The 17624-nt window shown below is 40.1% G+C and overlaps 1 protein-coding gene across 1 annotated transcript; it reads right to left on the minus strand.

Annotated features, from left to right (window-relative positions):
* Positions 1-1597: 1597 nt before the first annotated feature.
* Positions 1598-15157, minus strand: LOC149083473 (nucleoredoxin-like protein 2). The gene is made up of 3 exons (XM_089233990.1): positions 15016-15157; positions 9572-9876; positions 1598-2240 (listed from the first exon to the last, which is right to left on the minus strand). Exons 2-3 carry the CDS (start codon positions 9862-9864, stop codon positions 2099-2101), a joined length of 435 nt encoding a protein of 144 aa, XP_089090116.1. The 5' UTR covers positions 9865-9876; positions 15016-15157; the 3' UTR covers positions 1598-2098.
* Between the last annotated feature and the right edge of the window lie 2467 nt (positions 15158-17624).

Raw genomic sequence — 17624 nt, forward strand, 5'->3', positions numbered from 1 at the left:
TTTAAACATTATTTTGTATATTTGTCGGTTATCTGTAACAACTCTCTCTAAAAAAATGTCCACAGATGGTAGCCCATCTCAACAATATCGTCACAAACATTTCATCAGGACCGGGCTGCAAATTCAACACGTAGACCATATGTAATAACCATAACCATATGTTAATAACCATATGTTATTAATTTTGGTTGGCTTTGACCAGCAGTAAAACCATTAATTTGCTGTCATCTATTGCTTAGAAATATAGTACTGAGGTCGATAGTTTTTCATTTACTGTCTGAATAACAGATAGTAGCATGGACACAAACTTTAAGGTTAGGTTCACAACACATACAATTTGTTAGAAGTTATGTAGAGGAATATGGACGAGATGCATGTCTGGTTAAGTAGTAGAAGCATGGGGCCCTATTTTCTGTTTGTGGTTCATTAATGAAGTTCAAGTTTCTGGATAGATGGCAGCAAAAGCAATCGTATTTTCAGACAGATTTCAAATTACATTAGTATTATACTGACTATATTTTTTAGGATAAATATGGGAATTCTGTATATTAAATATGGAAAAACACTGCCAACAATGTCATAGGATAAACAGAACTAAAATTATGACAGTAATCACGAAAATGGATGGAAGGTGGAAATGGGTCTGGGAGAAAGCATGCTGTTAGTACAGCCGATGTGGCCATCGTGACAGACTTATGTCGCGAGGACCCAGGTTCAAACTTCACCCACAGCACAGTAGATGTGCTGTGGGTGGCGACTTGGTTAGTTTTCCATGATTTCCAACTTGGACACACAAATGTGAGCCAATCTCCCCTGTTAAAAAGTCTTGTCACAGACTTACAACAGTACAATTATTCAATTATTACACTTCACTCACAATTTGAAATATAGATGGCAGCACTGAAAAACACCTTAGATATGGACTTAATTTACTATAGAGTGGGGTGTACCTATGTATAGCAATAGGACTAGAATCGTGCTGTTAGAAAAAAAATAAGGATATCTTTAAAAATGTATAGGTCACCCGCACACATCTTTGATGTTGGGGGAAGACCCTTCTTTTGGCCACCAAATTTTCTAACCAGTTGGTCAGGGAAAAATTGCCATAACTACAAGAGGGAAAACCTCACCACATTGTGCAGAATTGGCTATGTCATGTCAGATGATTTCCATTCTTTACTAGAAGCCAAACATGAAAGCTTAGTTGCACACAAGCAATTTTAAATTTCCCTCTACCAATCGCCTTACCGAAAAGAATCATCCAACATGACATAGCTAGGTCTCATTTCATGCGTGATCATATTGGTTTATCTAGTGGAAGAAATTCAATTATTCACTGATGATTCGGTGCAATGGCGATCGGCAGAGCAAACACTTCCACCGCGAGACCATTTCCAGTTGGGAAAAGAAAACAACAGTTTTTAAACTAGTCCTAAAATTGAATTTCTTTGCACATGTGTACAGTATAGATCCACACACGACCCCCCCCCCCCTCTAGAAGATGGAATTCTAATTTGCCCTAGCTTTCGAAGAAAGCAAGGGCATATCAACACTACACAATTAAAGTACTGTAAAAAAAGCTGCATCGACACGAAGATTGCAGTAACATGTATTTATTGGTCTCTTAGCTGTAAACATTGTTTTTTAAAAAAAGGCAAAAGATGGCTTGACAAAATGAAATAATCGCTTCATTTCAAATAAGTAAAATAACTTTGACTCCATAGAAGACACAAGCTAAAAATGAGAGAAGGAAAAACTAAACACATTTCTTTTAAAAAAAAAAACAGGAATCTTCAGAAAACACCGAGAACATTTTTGAAATTCATAGATTGTACTTGAGTAATCATTATTACAATGATCAATGCTTATTTTTTTGTTAAAAATCAGATCTAATCTACAAAACTGCCGCATCAATACACAGATTTCTTCTATAAAGTTAGCCCAAAAACAAGGCACATTGAAACTGCCACCATGAGAAGCCGCCCATAGATGTCTTTTGCAACAAAACAACTATTGCGTGTCATCAACTTTTTGATAGTTTAACATGTGTATATATTATATATGGAATTCTGAGAACAAGAGAGCAGCTTTCGGTTTCTTATTTACGAGACCATTCTTCAAACGCTCGAGCTCCTTTGGATTGGACATCACCCCTTCCATTCTCGGATATGACTTGGCCGTCCTTCTTGATCACAATGAGCATCGGAATGCCCTGGACCCCAAACTTTGCTGTGAGTTTTCTGTTCAGGAAAGAAATAAAAAATTAACATGTTTGATAGGTTTTTTTAATGACTAAATACAAGCCAGATGAAAATGTACACATTTCGGGATAAATGAAAACCAAAATATAATACAGAACCCAACTTATTGACAATTTTAGACAAAACAGTTTTCTTCATGACTAGGAGTCTTATTGCCCATCATAATTGGTTTTTTTATGGCTTACTATGACTCTCGAGACACAAATGGCACAGTGATAAGATGCTCATCTACCACCCAGATTTTGATCCTGGACCTAAAAAGACGACCACAGATATAGTGCCTTATTAATATTAGATCACACATCTTCCGAGAAATATCATGACAACACCATTTTTCTTTACTTCAGCGAGTGCAACTCCCAGCTTCATTATTATGCTAGTGCTGATGTTGGGAGAGAACTCCTAGTATGCAAATTAGAATAGATGGCATAGTTCCTCCCTGCTATGCTGCCATCAGTGTGCTTGAACTTCTCCGGCTCGGAAAGCAACCTGCCAGGTCATTGCTGAGGTCTCGGATTACAAGTGGATTGAATTTCTATTCTCTGAGGACTGCCTCCACCAAGAGTTGCACATACAGCTACCAGCAAATAGATTCACCGTACTGACTTGCCAAGACAGTTAAACTCACTGCTTTCAGCTGGATCAGATTGATGTGTCAAACAACGTTATTAAAAGGACTTGCTGCTTCACGAGACTCACCCTCTTCGTATGGTCTGATGCTCATCTTGTATACAAATACAAATACAAATACAACGCCACAACAGGCAAAATGCCCAACGAGGTGGCTGATAAAAAGATGCCCATAAAAATATGGTTGTCATATGTTTCAAAAATACAGCAACCCAATTAAAAATGCAATTAACACAAATTACAAACAATATATACACATGATAAAATATTATACAATGCCCATAAAGAATACTTATGGTTGTCTTATTCTAAGAATGGATAGCTTCTCGATTTACCCCAACATGTTTATCGTATTTCTTTTTAAACGTGTCAATTGTGTTACAATTTACTACCTCCGGGGGTAAGCTATTCCATTTATTAACAACCCTATTGGAGAAAAATTCCCTGCGACACCATAACCTTGCATTGTCCCTCACCAATCGATACTGGTGTCCCCTTGTAAAAGCAGTCGATTGGCGGTGTACTAAAAGTTCATGGTCCATCCTATCCATCCCATTGAAAATTTTGAACACTTCGATCATATCTCCTCGACACCTGCGTTCATCCAATGTAAACATATTCAAAAAATGAAGTCTTTCTTCATAACTCAAGCCCCGTGTGCCAATAAGGACACGCGTAGCTCTTCTCTGCACCCCTTCAACCAAGTCTATGTCCCTCTGTAGGTATGGTCTCCAAAACCTTACAGCATACTCCAGTCCAGGACGAACTAAGCCTCGAAAAAGCGGAAGAATGACTTTAGGAGAACGCGAAGAGACCTTTTTGAAAATGAGACCAAGCATTCTATTCGATTTTTTGACAACCGCTGAACAATGTTCAGAGAACTTAAGTCGCTCGTCAATGAGAATTCCCAAATCGGTGACTCTAGTTGCATCCGGGATAGTGACACCATTCAACTCGTAAGAGAACCGTGGGTTGTTCGAACCAAAATGAGCGACCATGCACTTATCTACGCTAAACGTCATGCTCCATTCATTTGCCCATGCTGCAATCTTGTTTAAGTTGGTCTGGAGCAACTCCCTATCGCTTTCATTTCCGATTACCCCCATTAGCTTCACATCATCTGCGAATTTGCTAGTAATTCCATCGATACCCTGATCGAGTTTGTCGATAAAAAGTGAAAAAAGTATGGGGCCAAGGACACTTCCCTGAGGAACTCCACTTGTGACGTCTGTCCAACCAGAGAATTCCCCGTTCACCATAACTCGTTGCGACCTATCTCTTAACCACGATTCTATCCAATTCAGCAAGTTGCCCCCTATTCCAATCTCGTGTAAACGCTTCAAGAGTTTGCCATGTTGGACCCGATCGAATGCCTTCTGGAAATCAAGGTAAACAACGTCGACATTTTTGCTCTTACCCAAAGCCTTAGTCACGTAATCATAGAAGCAAAGGAGGTTAGTTACACATGACTTCCCCTTCCTGAACCCATGCTGATTATCCGACAATACATTATTCTCGTCTATCCACTTCACAAACTGCCTTTTGATGATAATTTCCAAAATTTTCGAGAGGGAGCTCGTCAAACTCACTGGACGATAATTAGACACCACTTCTCTACTACCCTTCTTAAATATCGGAACAACGTTAGCCAGTTTCCAATCTCTCGGGACGATACCCTCAGCAACACTACTCCTGAATATCTGTGCGACTGGCCCCAACAATTCATTAGCACCTTCCCTGAGAACCCTGGGATAGATATCATCTGGTCCTGGTGCTTTGCTTGCACATACATTTCTTAGAAGATTTAGGACCTCCACGTCTTCCACTTGAATATCGTTGAGCGTTTTATTACCCCATGCAACACCCATATATCGAATATCATTATCTCCATTAAAAACCGACGCGAAAAAGTCATTGAAAGCACTACACATGCCTACATTGCTCTCTACTTTTGAGCCTCCTATCGAGAGGGGGCCAACTGTCCCCTTACATCCATTATTGACGTATCGAAAAAATGATTTTGGGTCAGAGCCAATGTTATCTGCCAACCTAGATTCAACTTGCTTTTTACTATCCCTTATCGCTTTCTTCAACAGTCTTCTTTTATCAGTAAACAATGATAGGTCACCTCGTCCACTTTTATACTCTCTGAATGCTCTTTTCTTTTCAAGATAAAGGTTCCGCACGCTATCCGTGAACCATAGAGGGTGTGATGTACAAACACGCTTTTTTCGAACAAAGGGTATGACGTCGTGCAAAACAGAGGACAGCTTCGTACTAAATTCTTCCCATTGACTTACCACCCCTACTGATTCCAACCGGTCTTTGAAAACTTCCGCTAACCTTCTTCGCAAAACATCAAAGTTAGTTCTCCGAAAACAAGGAACCAGTCTTTTGTTATCAACCTTACCCGAGGAAAAGTTACAGTGAAATCTGACGATACGATGATCACTGGAAGAAAACTCTTCCCCCACTGAAACATGTTCAACTAGATCCTCAGAACTAGTAAGAACTAAATCCAAAATAGCAGTACCCCTAGTGGCTTCTGATACATGCTGATACAAAAAATTTTCGAGCACCAACTTAAGAAAGTCTCTTTCATACTGATTTCCAGATGAAAGGTTCTCCCAATCAATACCCGGGTAATTGAAATCCCCTAGTATGAGAACCCTCTTTCGCTTACACATGTAGGAAATTTCATCTTGCATTTTGGCGATATAGTTTTGATCCCTATTCGGTGGATTGTAACAAACCCCAACAATAAGCTTATGACGTCTTTTGTTCTCAAGTTCAACCCATATGGTTTCAATATCACTTCTCTGCACGTTACACTCTCTAGCCTTCAAACATGATTTCACGTATATCAACACTCCACCCCCTTTCCTATCAGATCTATTTCTCAAAAAAGTATCGTATCCGGAGATGTGTAAGAAAGATTCATCCCCATCGTTTGCCCAAGATTCTGTAATGGCTATAAGATCCAAGTCCTCCACAACTATCATAGTTTCTAAAAAATCTTTCTTGTTACCCAAGCTCCTGGCATTTATTAACACACATTTTAATTTGCCCGGTGGTTTGTTGTCAATCGAGAAGCCATCCAAGTCAGAGGTGGGTAATTCCCCGTCAGTACTGTTGTGATTATCATTAACTAACCCGCATTCCCGACTACGTGGTCTGGGAGTAAAAAACCTGACCTAAGACTATCGTAAACCTCCCAGACCCCTCTCTTATTTAGATGGATCCCATCCGAACGAAGCCACCTATCGGTAAATGCGGGAAGCTCCAAGAACGTGACCCCAAGTGAGGAGCAAATGTCCTTCAGGCCTATATTGAATTGGTGGATCCTACTCCTATATCCCCTACTACCCCTTGGCAGCACTGGAATCACTGCCACATCTGAACCCCCCTCCCTAGCGGATAATAGTAAATCCCGGTATTCTGACAGAGACTCACTAATATTCGCTCCTACCTGATTTGTTCCCACCCACAGAATCACCCGCAAGGGCAACTTTCGACGATGAAAAACGTCTCGAACGTTGCCAATCTTCCCCCCAGGAAGACAACAGCGCTCGAAACCCCGAAAATCCCTACACACTCGGTTCCCAAGTTCCCTAACCATAGAATCGCCGATGATTAAACCCCTATCACTATCCCCCTCTACCTCATCCACGACCACCCATTCGCCCTCTAAAATGTCGTTGTTCGTGGAGATTGCTTCTTCATCAACAGGTGGCTCGACGACCAGAGGGTCCGTTATAACCGGGCCCTCTAGCACCCTAACTTTTTCCCGTAAAGCTTCGACCTCGAGTTCCAGCCTTTTTCTATCCAAGCACCCTTTACAATTGAAACTATCAGCTACTATACCCCTAGACCAGGGAAACCTCCCGTCGCAAGCTCTACACAACACTAGTCGAGGTCGAGGCATACTAACACTATTGCTAAAGCTAGATAATAATAATAATACTTAACAATACGAAAATGAGAAACGTTAACTGGAAATTAAAATAATGTAAAATACATTACTATGCAAAATATACGTAAGAGACTATACGAAAAAATTACGTAAAGTAGAATGCTCAGCACTAAATCACGAAGAATAAAATAAATATGTATATAAAGAATACAACACCCTCTAAAAAAAAGTATTAAGCTACGAAGTACAATTTATACTTATTAGAATTAGCTAACTATCTCAAAACACTAACACTACAACAATAGGCCCAAATGGAAGGAAAACAACGTTATTGAGAGTACCCGGGAAAAAGTATACACTGTTTGCTAACACTAACGTCCAAAAACCTACGAACTTATATCAAAGAAGCGAGCGAACCTGGCGAAACAACAACGAAAATGAAATGCGAACGAGAAAAATAAATATAAGTCGATCGAAAATACACAACGAAAATTTAAAAAAAAAAATGAGAGCAATATAAAAAAAAAAAAAAAACCACTTATCTCACAATCCAACGTGCGCTAAAAAAAAAGAAAATCACCGCAGAATATGACCCAACAATAAACAACACGCTAAGTAAAACTCACGAGAACGAAGAAAAACACAAAGAAAGACACAAAATGGCGCACTGGCGTGTCGGTGAGCGGAGCGCGATAATAGCACGTCCGTTCCCAACGACGGCGAAGACGATAATGAGAAAGGCAAAGAGTTTTCTGTTCAGTATTTTGGATTGTCTAGGAAATTTATTAAAACTTTTGTTCAACTGTCTGCTAGTGCTACTGTAGTGTCTACCCTCAATGTGCTATTCACAGTGGCACACATAAGAACCTAAATGCAATAACGCTGCAATACACCCATGCCAAAAGTCCCTCTCGACTTGAGATGAGGATGGAAATATAACACAACTTTCTTTATTTCTCTTGAAAGATTTTCCCACCCAATTCGATCAGCAGCAAATTGCTGTATGACGATATGACTGGAGTTTGTGTGTGATACAAAGAAAATCATGGCTTTCCCCAAATGTAGATTGAATGAATTAAATGATTGAACAGAGAATACTGATGTCTGACAGAGCGTTTGGCAAGAATTTTACTTTTACTCAACGTAATTTTCAAAACTTATTTCCACAAAAGCCTCATAGAAATATTGCTGTTAAAGTACGGGAAGCCTTAACAAATTGATTACCAGGGCAAGAGACTAACGTAGAGCGATCTCCAGGAGAGTGAACCAAGCAAGACTGGACAGTTCCCATGCACGACCTACTAGAAAAATTGGTATTGTCAATTTTTAAATGTGGTTGTTAAATTGGAGTCTCAAGGCGACATAAAATTTTCTGATTTCATTACGCTACATCTTTTACCATGGGAAAAGTAAAAGAAAACATTTAGAACAGTTTTCTTGAATAAAATACCATGCTTGGTTCCTAAGAAATTAGGCTGGCACCTAAATTTGAATTCAATTTGTCAAGCCCTACAATAGAGCGATGGTGCCCTGGATAAATCAACTACAGCCATCTGCTAATCTATGCAAATAAGAATTAGGGAGATTTTTATGTGGAACCAAATTGGAAAACTGTACACAAATATAAAAGGGACTTTTGAAAAACAAAGCAAGGATTTTTCATCCCTTTGGGAAAACATGGCATCATGCTAGCCAGCGATAATTCACAATTATTGCAAGATAAATTTACCCGTCAATCGGTCATGTGATTGATAATATCGGTATTTAATTATATATGTCTGAAATAAGAATTTAAATACTGTTTTGCTATAGCAGAGGGCTGCAGACACTTCCAATGGTGCAGATGTAGCCTATATCACAATAAGCCTTGTTCACATATTGGGGAAATTTGGCCAGTGTTTTTTTGTTGCCATTTCAAAATACGGATAGTCGATAATTCAATGTTGAATATGATTATGTTTAAAAATTAGAAATGATGACATAGTTTTTCCCGTTTTGCGATAGAAGACGTGTGGTATGATTGGGACGAAAACAACCCTGTACTGACTAAGAGAAACACAATCGTGTTTCTCTGTTCTGAGTTTAGTACCACCCTCTTACTGACTAATACAGTTTGTTTTGCCGTTGGCATGAATTCCTAACTTCTTTTAATATGTAAATATAATTTTTAATCTGTGTCTATAGACACTCGCTTGTTTGATTCCAACTGGACCGGGACATGTATATTAAATATTACTCCAGAGATCCTGTTAGAGTTTATTTCAATAAATGGAAAGAGTGGCTCGAATGCCGATTGCATGACCTCGTTGTGAAATTGTCATCAACTTCAGTGGTGCTCAATATCTGAGTTTCTCTTTCTTTATCTGGATATAGTTATAGATAAATTACTACAATCCTTCTGCCTCTTCACTCTAACAGTCATATCCACAATGCTCGCAGTAATTTCCGTGCATGTAACGTAAAAAAATAATTTCTACCAATCATTACGTAGACACTCATTTTCTCCTTGGGCGGACACGCATGACAAGCCCCCCCCCCCCCTCCACTGGAGGGATTTGACAATTTTTAAATCCCTCATTTTTTTTAATGATCGATTTAACAGCCAATGAATGGGGACTTCAGATAAATTATCATTAGTATTAAGAAGCTGTAAGTAAATGCCACAGAGGTGAGCTGAGAGAAAATAAAAACAGCGAGGGAACAGTTGGTGAATGAACACTAGGATAAAGAACCCAAACACAAAACAAGTTTGAAAAACTTTACTCACTCGGATTCGGACGACCCGTGTTCAACAGCCAACCAGTCGCCGTGGCACTCCTTCATGTAATCCAGCATAGCTTCCGGAGATCTGTCCGATGAAACAAAGACAATCTCGAAAGGCTTACCAGCTTCAGACAGCTCCTCGTAGAAGTCTGCCAAAACCGGAGTGAAGGCTCTGCATGGAGGGCACCAGTGAGCGGAGAAATAAAAAGCTATGACCTCCTTGTCTCCAAGAACATCATTTGCACTGACTTTTTCGCCATCCTTCTTGACGAGAGTTGCTTCGGCCAGTACGTCCATCTTGCTTCAAGACTAATACAATACAAAGTTTTTATTCTAAAAATCTTAAAATACACACAAAATCAGACTGGTTATTGGAAATGAAAATGTGAGCGAAGGAAAAACCTTTGTTCGGTATTCAATTTCCGAATGATTTATCGTAAGAGTGAGATCAAACTTATTGTTTACCGATAAATATTTCTAAACCATACATGCTCAACCCATGACCACAAGCCAAATTTGATCCTTGTACTCATTTGATGTGGCCTACGACCAGTGATGGTAACTCATGAAAAAATTACCTAAAATTTATCCACATGGGAAATTTCTTGGCATTTGTGGGAAATTAAGATTTCCAGATCACTCACTCGAGTAACTTGTGGTGCAGTTCCAGATCACTTTGAAGAACCAGTGGCATATTTCCAGATCATTTAAGTGATCAGCAGTACATTTACAGATCACATAAGTGACCTGCGACACGTTTTCAAATGACATGCCACTTCCCAGACGAAAAAGCTGTAGTTTGTTATGTGATGAAATATTTTGCTGCCAAAAAGAATGGCATACACATAAAAGGGAAAGCTGGGAGATTTTTTAGGGATTGCATAATGCGACCGCATAACTTGTTTTCCCGGGCAATATTTTCCTTAATTATGCTTTTTTTAAGATGCTTTGTTTTTTCCAGCATTTTCAATGAAACCCACTTGAATTTTTATTCTTTGACACTTAATCAAGGATTAAAATTGTTTTGCAACTTATAAATTATATCGACGGGTCTGGTTTAAGACGGTACCAATTCAAAAAAATATATTTGAGTTATGAAATTATCACACCACGAGAACAGTGGGAAAATATCTCTAAATACTCCCAGTCACCACAACTTCAAACTCTGCTCATATGCCCCCCCCCCCTCACTGCAATTTAATGACTCGCATTAAAGCGAAAATAAAACGTGAATCTTTACAAAACACATATCTCAAAACAATTATGCCATTTCGAACCAGCCTGTCAATATTAGGCAATAAATATGAATATTTCATAATATAATTCATTAAAATCACTGATTAGCGATAACTCTTCATTTCCCACCATTGTCGATTTCACAAATAATTGGCAACTTCACTCATTTTTGGCACATCAAACAATATTTGGGGGAAATAAAATAAAACATTTTGCAATTTAATGAAATGGCGGCAATTTACACTTCACAAAATTTTGAGCATGTTTTGGGGAATAAATTTTTCCCTAAAGGACTTTTACAATCACGGTTAAAATTTTGGAGATAACTTTTCAGGAGACTTTTTTTTCAATACGAGCACAACTCGGGTCTATCACCGTGGGCAATTTACTACCTAGTGAGTTGTGCCAGAAATGTAAGGGTGTGTACCTAATAGTCTGAGTGCATATCTAGTGTTGAGTGTCATGTCTGATTCTTTCGTGCTGCCATATATATCTCAGAATTGAAGTGTACTGATTGAATATTTGTACCATCTGTAGGCCTGTTGCTTTCCATGGCGAGACTTTTTAATGGGATATTGGTTCGCGTTTGCGCCTCCAAGCTGGGAACCACAGAAAATCAACTTCAGCCCACCACCACTGTAGCGATGGTGGGGCTTGAACCTGGAGCCCCGCGAAGCGAGTCCATCACTATGAACACCACAGCGGCTTTTCAGGAGTCTGGGAAATGGAGAAAAAAATTCAAGAGACTAACGGAAAATCTGGGAGACTCAACAGCTATGCTATAATTTCCTATGGCAGAGCCCATGCCTTTCAAGGGCAGGGCTGACAGGGGTCTAGCCTTGGGGTTCGGGACAATTCTAATGTTTTTGCTTTTTCACACTAAAAATGAACTTTAGAAGGACCCATGAAAAAAGTCTGACCTGGAGGCCTGCAAAAGATTCCAACCTAGGGGCACTATAATAACCTCCCCCCCCCCCCATAAAAACCTGGTTTTTTTTGTTATCAACAAATTTACTAAAAAATTTTATTGTCCTGAACTGGCTGCCAAGTACCTGCGCATTACACACGAAACCCTAAGGCAAGGTACACACTGGAGCAATACTGCAAGCGATGCAGCATGCAACTTGATATCAAATAACTTGAGTAAAAAAAGTGTAATTCAGGTATTTAACCAATCCACGTCATGTTGCATGCTGCATAGTGTCAGTATGCACCCTGCCCGAGAGATCCACGGAGCACAGGTTAAGAACCTGTTCTAAACAAACAAGGAAAAGCAAAATACATGTGCCATTACTTGGCATACATATAAACTCATTATTTTTAAAGCATTCCCTGTCTCATACAAGAAAAGATTTCTAAAAAAAGAAACGCTCCTCAGTCTTCTTATCTGGACTGAAAGGAAGTTGCTTACAATTCTTCTGTCCCCACCTCAAAATCCAACTTCCTCTAAATACGCCTCTGCCTAGAGAGTGAGTGACCAAGAAAAATATGCACGTGAGTGATAAGGAGAGTTACCAAGAATGTACATGCAAGTGCCCAAAACAACACGCAAGCGATTGATTAAAACCTGGCTGATAACCACACCAAAGCAACCGGGACGATGCCTAGGGCTCTAAACGAATTGGAAGGATACACAAAAAAAAACACACACACACACACACACAATTGCTTTGCTTATTTCTTGAAAATTTTGTTTCTTGTTTGAAATAATCTGTAAGAGACTCTTTTCCAAAATGAATCATTAGGAAAAATGAGAAGGAAGGCAAACCCTTCCTTTTCTGAGCATAAAGGAGGGGACCCATGGGGAAAAACCTGTCCCAGAGCTCTGAGAAGACAGGCTACAGCCCTGCTTAAAATAGTATGAGAGAACACGAATGGCCTAAAGATTGACTTTTAAGCGATTGACCTTTATCCCTCTTGAGGGCGCGGGATCAGGTCAATGAGTGACCTAGAGCGCATGCAAGTATTTGAATAATCTCAACCTTTTTTTTAACCTTTCTGAACAAAAGGACCAGTAAAATGTAAAATAATTTGATGGACCAATTATGTCCCACGTTAAGGGACATCCCTGTATTTTCGACTTTTTAAATTTTTCTTTATTTGTCCCATTTCTTCCCATGATGCCCATTTGAATTTGCAATATTTATTAAAATTGTGAGCAAAGATAATCACAACTTATAAATTATATTATAGAAATTATTACAAAAAACATCATAGGCTACTTAACTAAGTGATCTAGAACAGTGCCGCAGGTTACTTAATTGATCTATAGATGTGCTGCGATTCACTCAATATGCAAATATGTTGCGGGTTACTCAAAAGATCTGGAACTGAGACGTTGATCTCTAAATGCACTGCAGGTCACTTGAGTGATCTGTAACTGTCGAATCATTTAAGTGATCTGGAATTATGTCGTGGTGATCTGGAAATGAACATGTTGCAGACCTCTTGAGTGAATTACAAATTGACTGGGCCATTTGTAATGAGGGAATGTGTCACAAACTACTAAAATTATGTGGAACTGCAATGTGGGTCACTTAAGTGAACTGAAAAAATGTGCTACTTAAGCCCCATTTACACGTGCAATATTGCAGTAGTATTGAAAGTTCTAGCACCCACTTCAAAACTTTTCTTGCTCAAAGGAAAAAAATGAAGAGCAGAAATTACCCCTTCTTTGCTAGGGAATGTAACTTCTATTTGTGCTGTGAATTGAACGGGCCAACCCATGTGACAACATCTGAAATGTGGAGTTAAAGTGATAGTCCATGTAAATGGGTTTCAAATTTAATCCCTATTACCCATTTTTAATGTAAACAGGGTTTTAGCTCATTTTTACAAAATTAGATTTGAGGTCGCAGGCTGAATCAAATGACTCAGAGGATCAAACTTGACCCATGAGTTGAGCATGGCCACCACAACCTAGAGCAAGGCTCCTAGGCTGGGATCTGTTTTTTTTTTTTTTTTTCAAACCGAGCACAACTCAGGTCTATTGCCATAGGCAATTTACTACCTAGTGAGTTGTGCCGGAAGTGTAAGTGCGTGTACCTAACAGTCTGAGTGCGTATCTAGTGTTGTGTATGATTTTTCAGTGCTGCCATCTATATCTCAGAAGTGAAGCGAGTAATGTGTAGTGACTGAATATTTGTACTGTTTGTAGGACTGTTGCTCTCTGTGGCGAAACTTTTTAACGGGGAGATCGGCTCGCATTTGCGCCTTGAAGTTGGGAACCACAGAAAACCAACTTCAGCCGACCACCACTGGGGTGACGGTGGGGCTCGAACCACGGTCCCCGCGATGCAAGTCTGTCACTATGACCACCACAGTGGCTGGGATCTGTTGCTGGCCCCCGGTCACACTTTTCACAGACCCTCTTACAATTAATTTATAGCGTGAAAAAAGTAAAAAATGAAAATTGCCCTGCCCGACCCACCTTTGTGGGACCATGGAATTGAGTAAGTATGACTTATGACATTGTCACAGCCCACAGGTTGAGAAACCCTGACTTGAATATGATCAATCAGATCAGTGGGCAGGGCTGTAACTAGAAATAAGAATTTACTCTCTTGACCGTGATCATTTCGGTACCTCGATTTCATGTAATTCTGAACAGAAAAAGGTAAACTCAAGGCCCTTCTTGATTCAGTGCACCAGATATTCGTGCCCGCACAAAAAGAGTGACCAAAAAATGACAAAGTGTTCAAGCACAGGAGTGACCTCAGTGGAGTGAGTTTGTAGGCACTGCAGTTACCTAAAAAGTGAGAAACCAGGTCAGTGAACCAAGAAAGCGTCTAAGCACGGGAGCGACCACGATGGTGTTCAAGCGCGGGATTGTGACTTGGGGAGACAGGCGTATTTTCAGGGGCGTGGGGAGCCAAATTCAAAGAATGGGTGGTCAAGAAAATTAGGCTACAATGGGAGAAGGGCAGCAAAACCATATCCGCCTCTGTTGGTTACGCCACTGACTCAGTCGATTCATGCTCATGTCATTAGCGATTTCACACCTTCTAGGGAAATAAAACGAGTCTTTTTTTTGAAGTCCTTAGAACAGCAATTGAGCCGAGATCTTGTTACGAGGTAACGTTTACCCGCCAAAAAGCATCGACTCCATTTATACTTATTTGTCAACAAACTATGATCAGCTTGTATAATTTCAATTACAATAACATAGAAATGAATTAACAATGATCAATAAAAAATGGGGGGAACCCTTACCTGTGGGTGAATGAAATTGCAACGAGCGTCGACCTCACCTTTGGATGATCAGCGTCGAAGTGAAAGTGGCCGGCTCGCGGCTTTATTATTGCAACGAGCCTGTGAAAACAGACGATGACGTCATCATCATGAATCGAGGTTGAAACTCATGTGCTGCCAGTTCCTTCTCTACATCTACTTAACTTTATTATAAAATAATTAATTACGCAATAATTACCTAATTGTCACTATTAAAAAATATTATGCACTGTATAAAAAAATGCTGTTTCTAAAATGTTTTCATTCTGCCCCCACCATTGACAAAATAAAGCGCTTATAGTTTCGTTTTCAATTTATTTTTTTTTCTATCTAGGTCATCCGGCAGTCACGGCCGTCGCTTATTGCTATTTAAATGACGTTAATTTGAAAAAAAATTTCTAACATGCGGTGTTTGAAAATTTTCTTTTTTTCGTGTTTTTAAGGTGGAATAAGAGCCGCCCTTAACGAGTGTGCGGCAGCACTGGGGGCCCAACGCTTTCAGCATATTCAGAGATAAACTTGAAAAGTCTAGGGGTCACGATGATCGATTGCTGGAGAGGGGGGCATGGTGATCATAATGCCCAAGTCCGTAGCGAGGGGGGGGGGGGGTCTGCCCTCCCCGAAATGAGAAAATGACCGAAAAAAAGGAAAAAGATGGCCAAATGGCCAAATCTATTGTTCTATCACTTTGGTCCCCCCCCCCCCCGGAACGAAATTTCTGGCTACGGGCCTGATAATGTCAATTCATATATACGCATATACATTTAATCCTTCGTTTCCATCTTGTCAACTCCACGGGGCAGGGGGAGGGGGCATTGCTCACCCCCTCCCCTGTATATAGAAATAAAACGAGCCATTTTCCCATGGCTTTCAGGTACGGCTCCCTCAAGGGTGAGGCCTAACAGAACTTCAGCCTGGCTGTTCACGACGATTCTCGTCTTTTTTTCTGTTTTGTTTTTCACTATATAAATTCCACTATATCAGGGCCCATGAAAATCTGATCTTGGACTAGGAACTTGCTGCAGTATATGTGAGAGGCCACAGTCGCTACAGTGATGGTCGGCTGAAGTTGGTTTTCTGTGGTTCCCAACTTCAAGGCGTGAATGCGAGTTGATCTCCCCGTGAAAAAGTCTCGCTGCAGAGAGCAGCTGGACTACAATGGTAAAATTATTCAATAATTACACCTCACTCATAGTTAGAAAAATTGATGGCTGATGGAAGCACTACAAACAACAAGCATTACACAGAAACAAACTTCACGTCAGGTTCACAACACATGCACACACATTCCAACGTGTACAAATTTGTTAGAAATTCCGTAGAGGAATATGGACGAGGTGCATGTGTGGTTCAGTAGTATGTGAGAGGCAGTGCTTTCGGAGGGAGGGGGGCACCAATGACATAAAAAAAAGCAGGTGGCTGAATTTCAACAGTGAATTGCTTATGAACTTTCGAAATGTTCAATGAATTTTCGAGGATTACTTGGTTCGTGATGGCAGGGCCGTAACTTGCTGGGGGGGAGGTGGAACTCATGATTGTGCCACCGTATATGCCCATGAGTTGATGCGGGCAAGGGCGGCTCGAGAAAAAATCTCTACTCGTGCAGGACATATTTTTGTAGTGCCCTCAACCGCATTTTTTTTTTTTTTTTTTTTGTCAATGAAGCCTTTCTTTTTACTTCTTTGAACTCGGGTTTGGTGCTCCTCCTAGGCAGCGCTCCGTGTGGCCGCACGGGTCGCAGAGCCCAGGTCCATAGAAACTGATTACAAGCAGGGCTGTGCGGGTGAGAAAAATATCAGAAACCACTGTATTATAGCGTTTATATTGCCATATTTAAAAAGTGTAGTCCCATCTCGTGTTTTAACTCTTGTGCGTGTTTTACACTAACTTTTTCTTGTCAAGATATTTCTTTTCATTTCTATTAACACGAGTGTTAGGTCCAGTGTGGCACAGGCGAAAGTATGACCGTTTTTGTGGCTTATCAGTGGGGCATGATATATTGGTTTAGGAACCTGTAAGGCCTATCAATCTTGATTATCCTGTCTAACCCTACAGAGACGGATTTATGGTTTTGCCGCCTGTGGGCTACACAAATTTTGCTGCCCTTTACTATTTCCGCTTTAATTTTCTTGACCACTTATTTCTCAAATTTTCCGTCCTGAGATACAGCACGCTCAATCCCCCCCCCCCCATCGTAAATATATTTCTGTCCCCTAAGTCACTGTTTTGATCACTCACATGCTTTCACGCTCTCTAGGTCACTCTTTTCGTCCCTCACTAACTAGGCTGCTCTTTTTATCGCTCTTTGATGGGTTCTTTGTTCTCTAGGTCTAGGAACCCACATACTTAAAACTTAAAAACTCTCTACGTCACTTTAAAACTTACATACTCCTAGTCACTCTTTAAGTCACTCCCTTACTTGGCTTCTCTCTCTTTATGTCATTCATTTATGCTTTCAAACTTTCTATGCAACTCTTTTAATCACTCACACTCTTGCATACTTCTACGTGTCACTCCCATATTTACACGCTCTCTACGTCTATCCCACACTACGTTAATCCACTTACATTCTTTTAGTCACTCATCAACCT

Source organism: Pholcus phalangioides, unplaced genomic scaffold, assembly GCF_987345545.1.
Source record: "Pholcus phalangioides strain wild (caught in Gottingen) unplaced genomic scaffold, Ppha-v1.0 ptg000008l_1, whole genome shotgun sequence".
Classification (NCBI taxonomy): domain Eukaryota; kingdom Metazoa; phylum Arthropoda; class Arachnida; order Araneae; family Pholcidae; genus Pholcus; species Pholcus phalangioides.

What these genes read in the sequence shown, in the direction of transcription:
- LOC149083473 (XM_089233990.1), bottom strand. Translation starts at nt 9,864, where the DNA reads ATGGACGTACTGGCCGAAGCAACTCTCGTCAAGAAGGATGGCGAAAAA. An exon ending in CACGGGTCGTCCGAATCCGA is followed by an intron (nt 2,241 to 9,571) that starts GTGAGTAAAGTT and finishes TTTCCTGAACAG; the next exon opens with AAAACTCACAGCAAAGTTTG.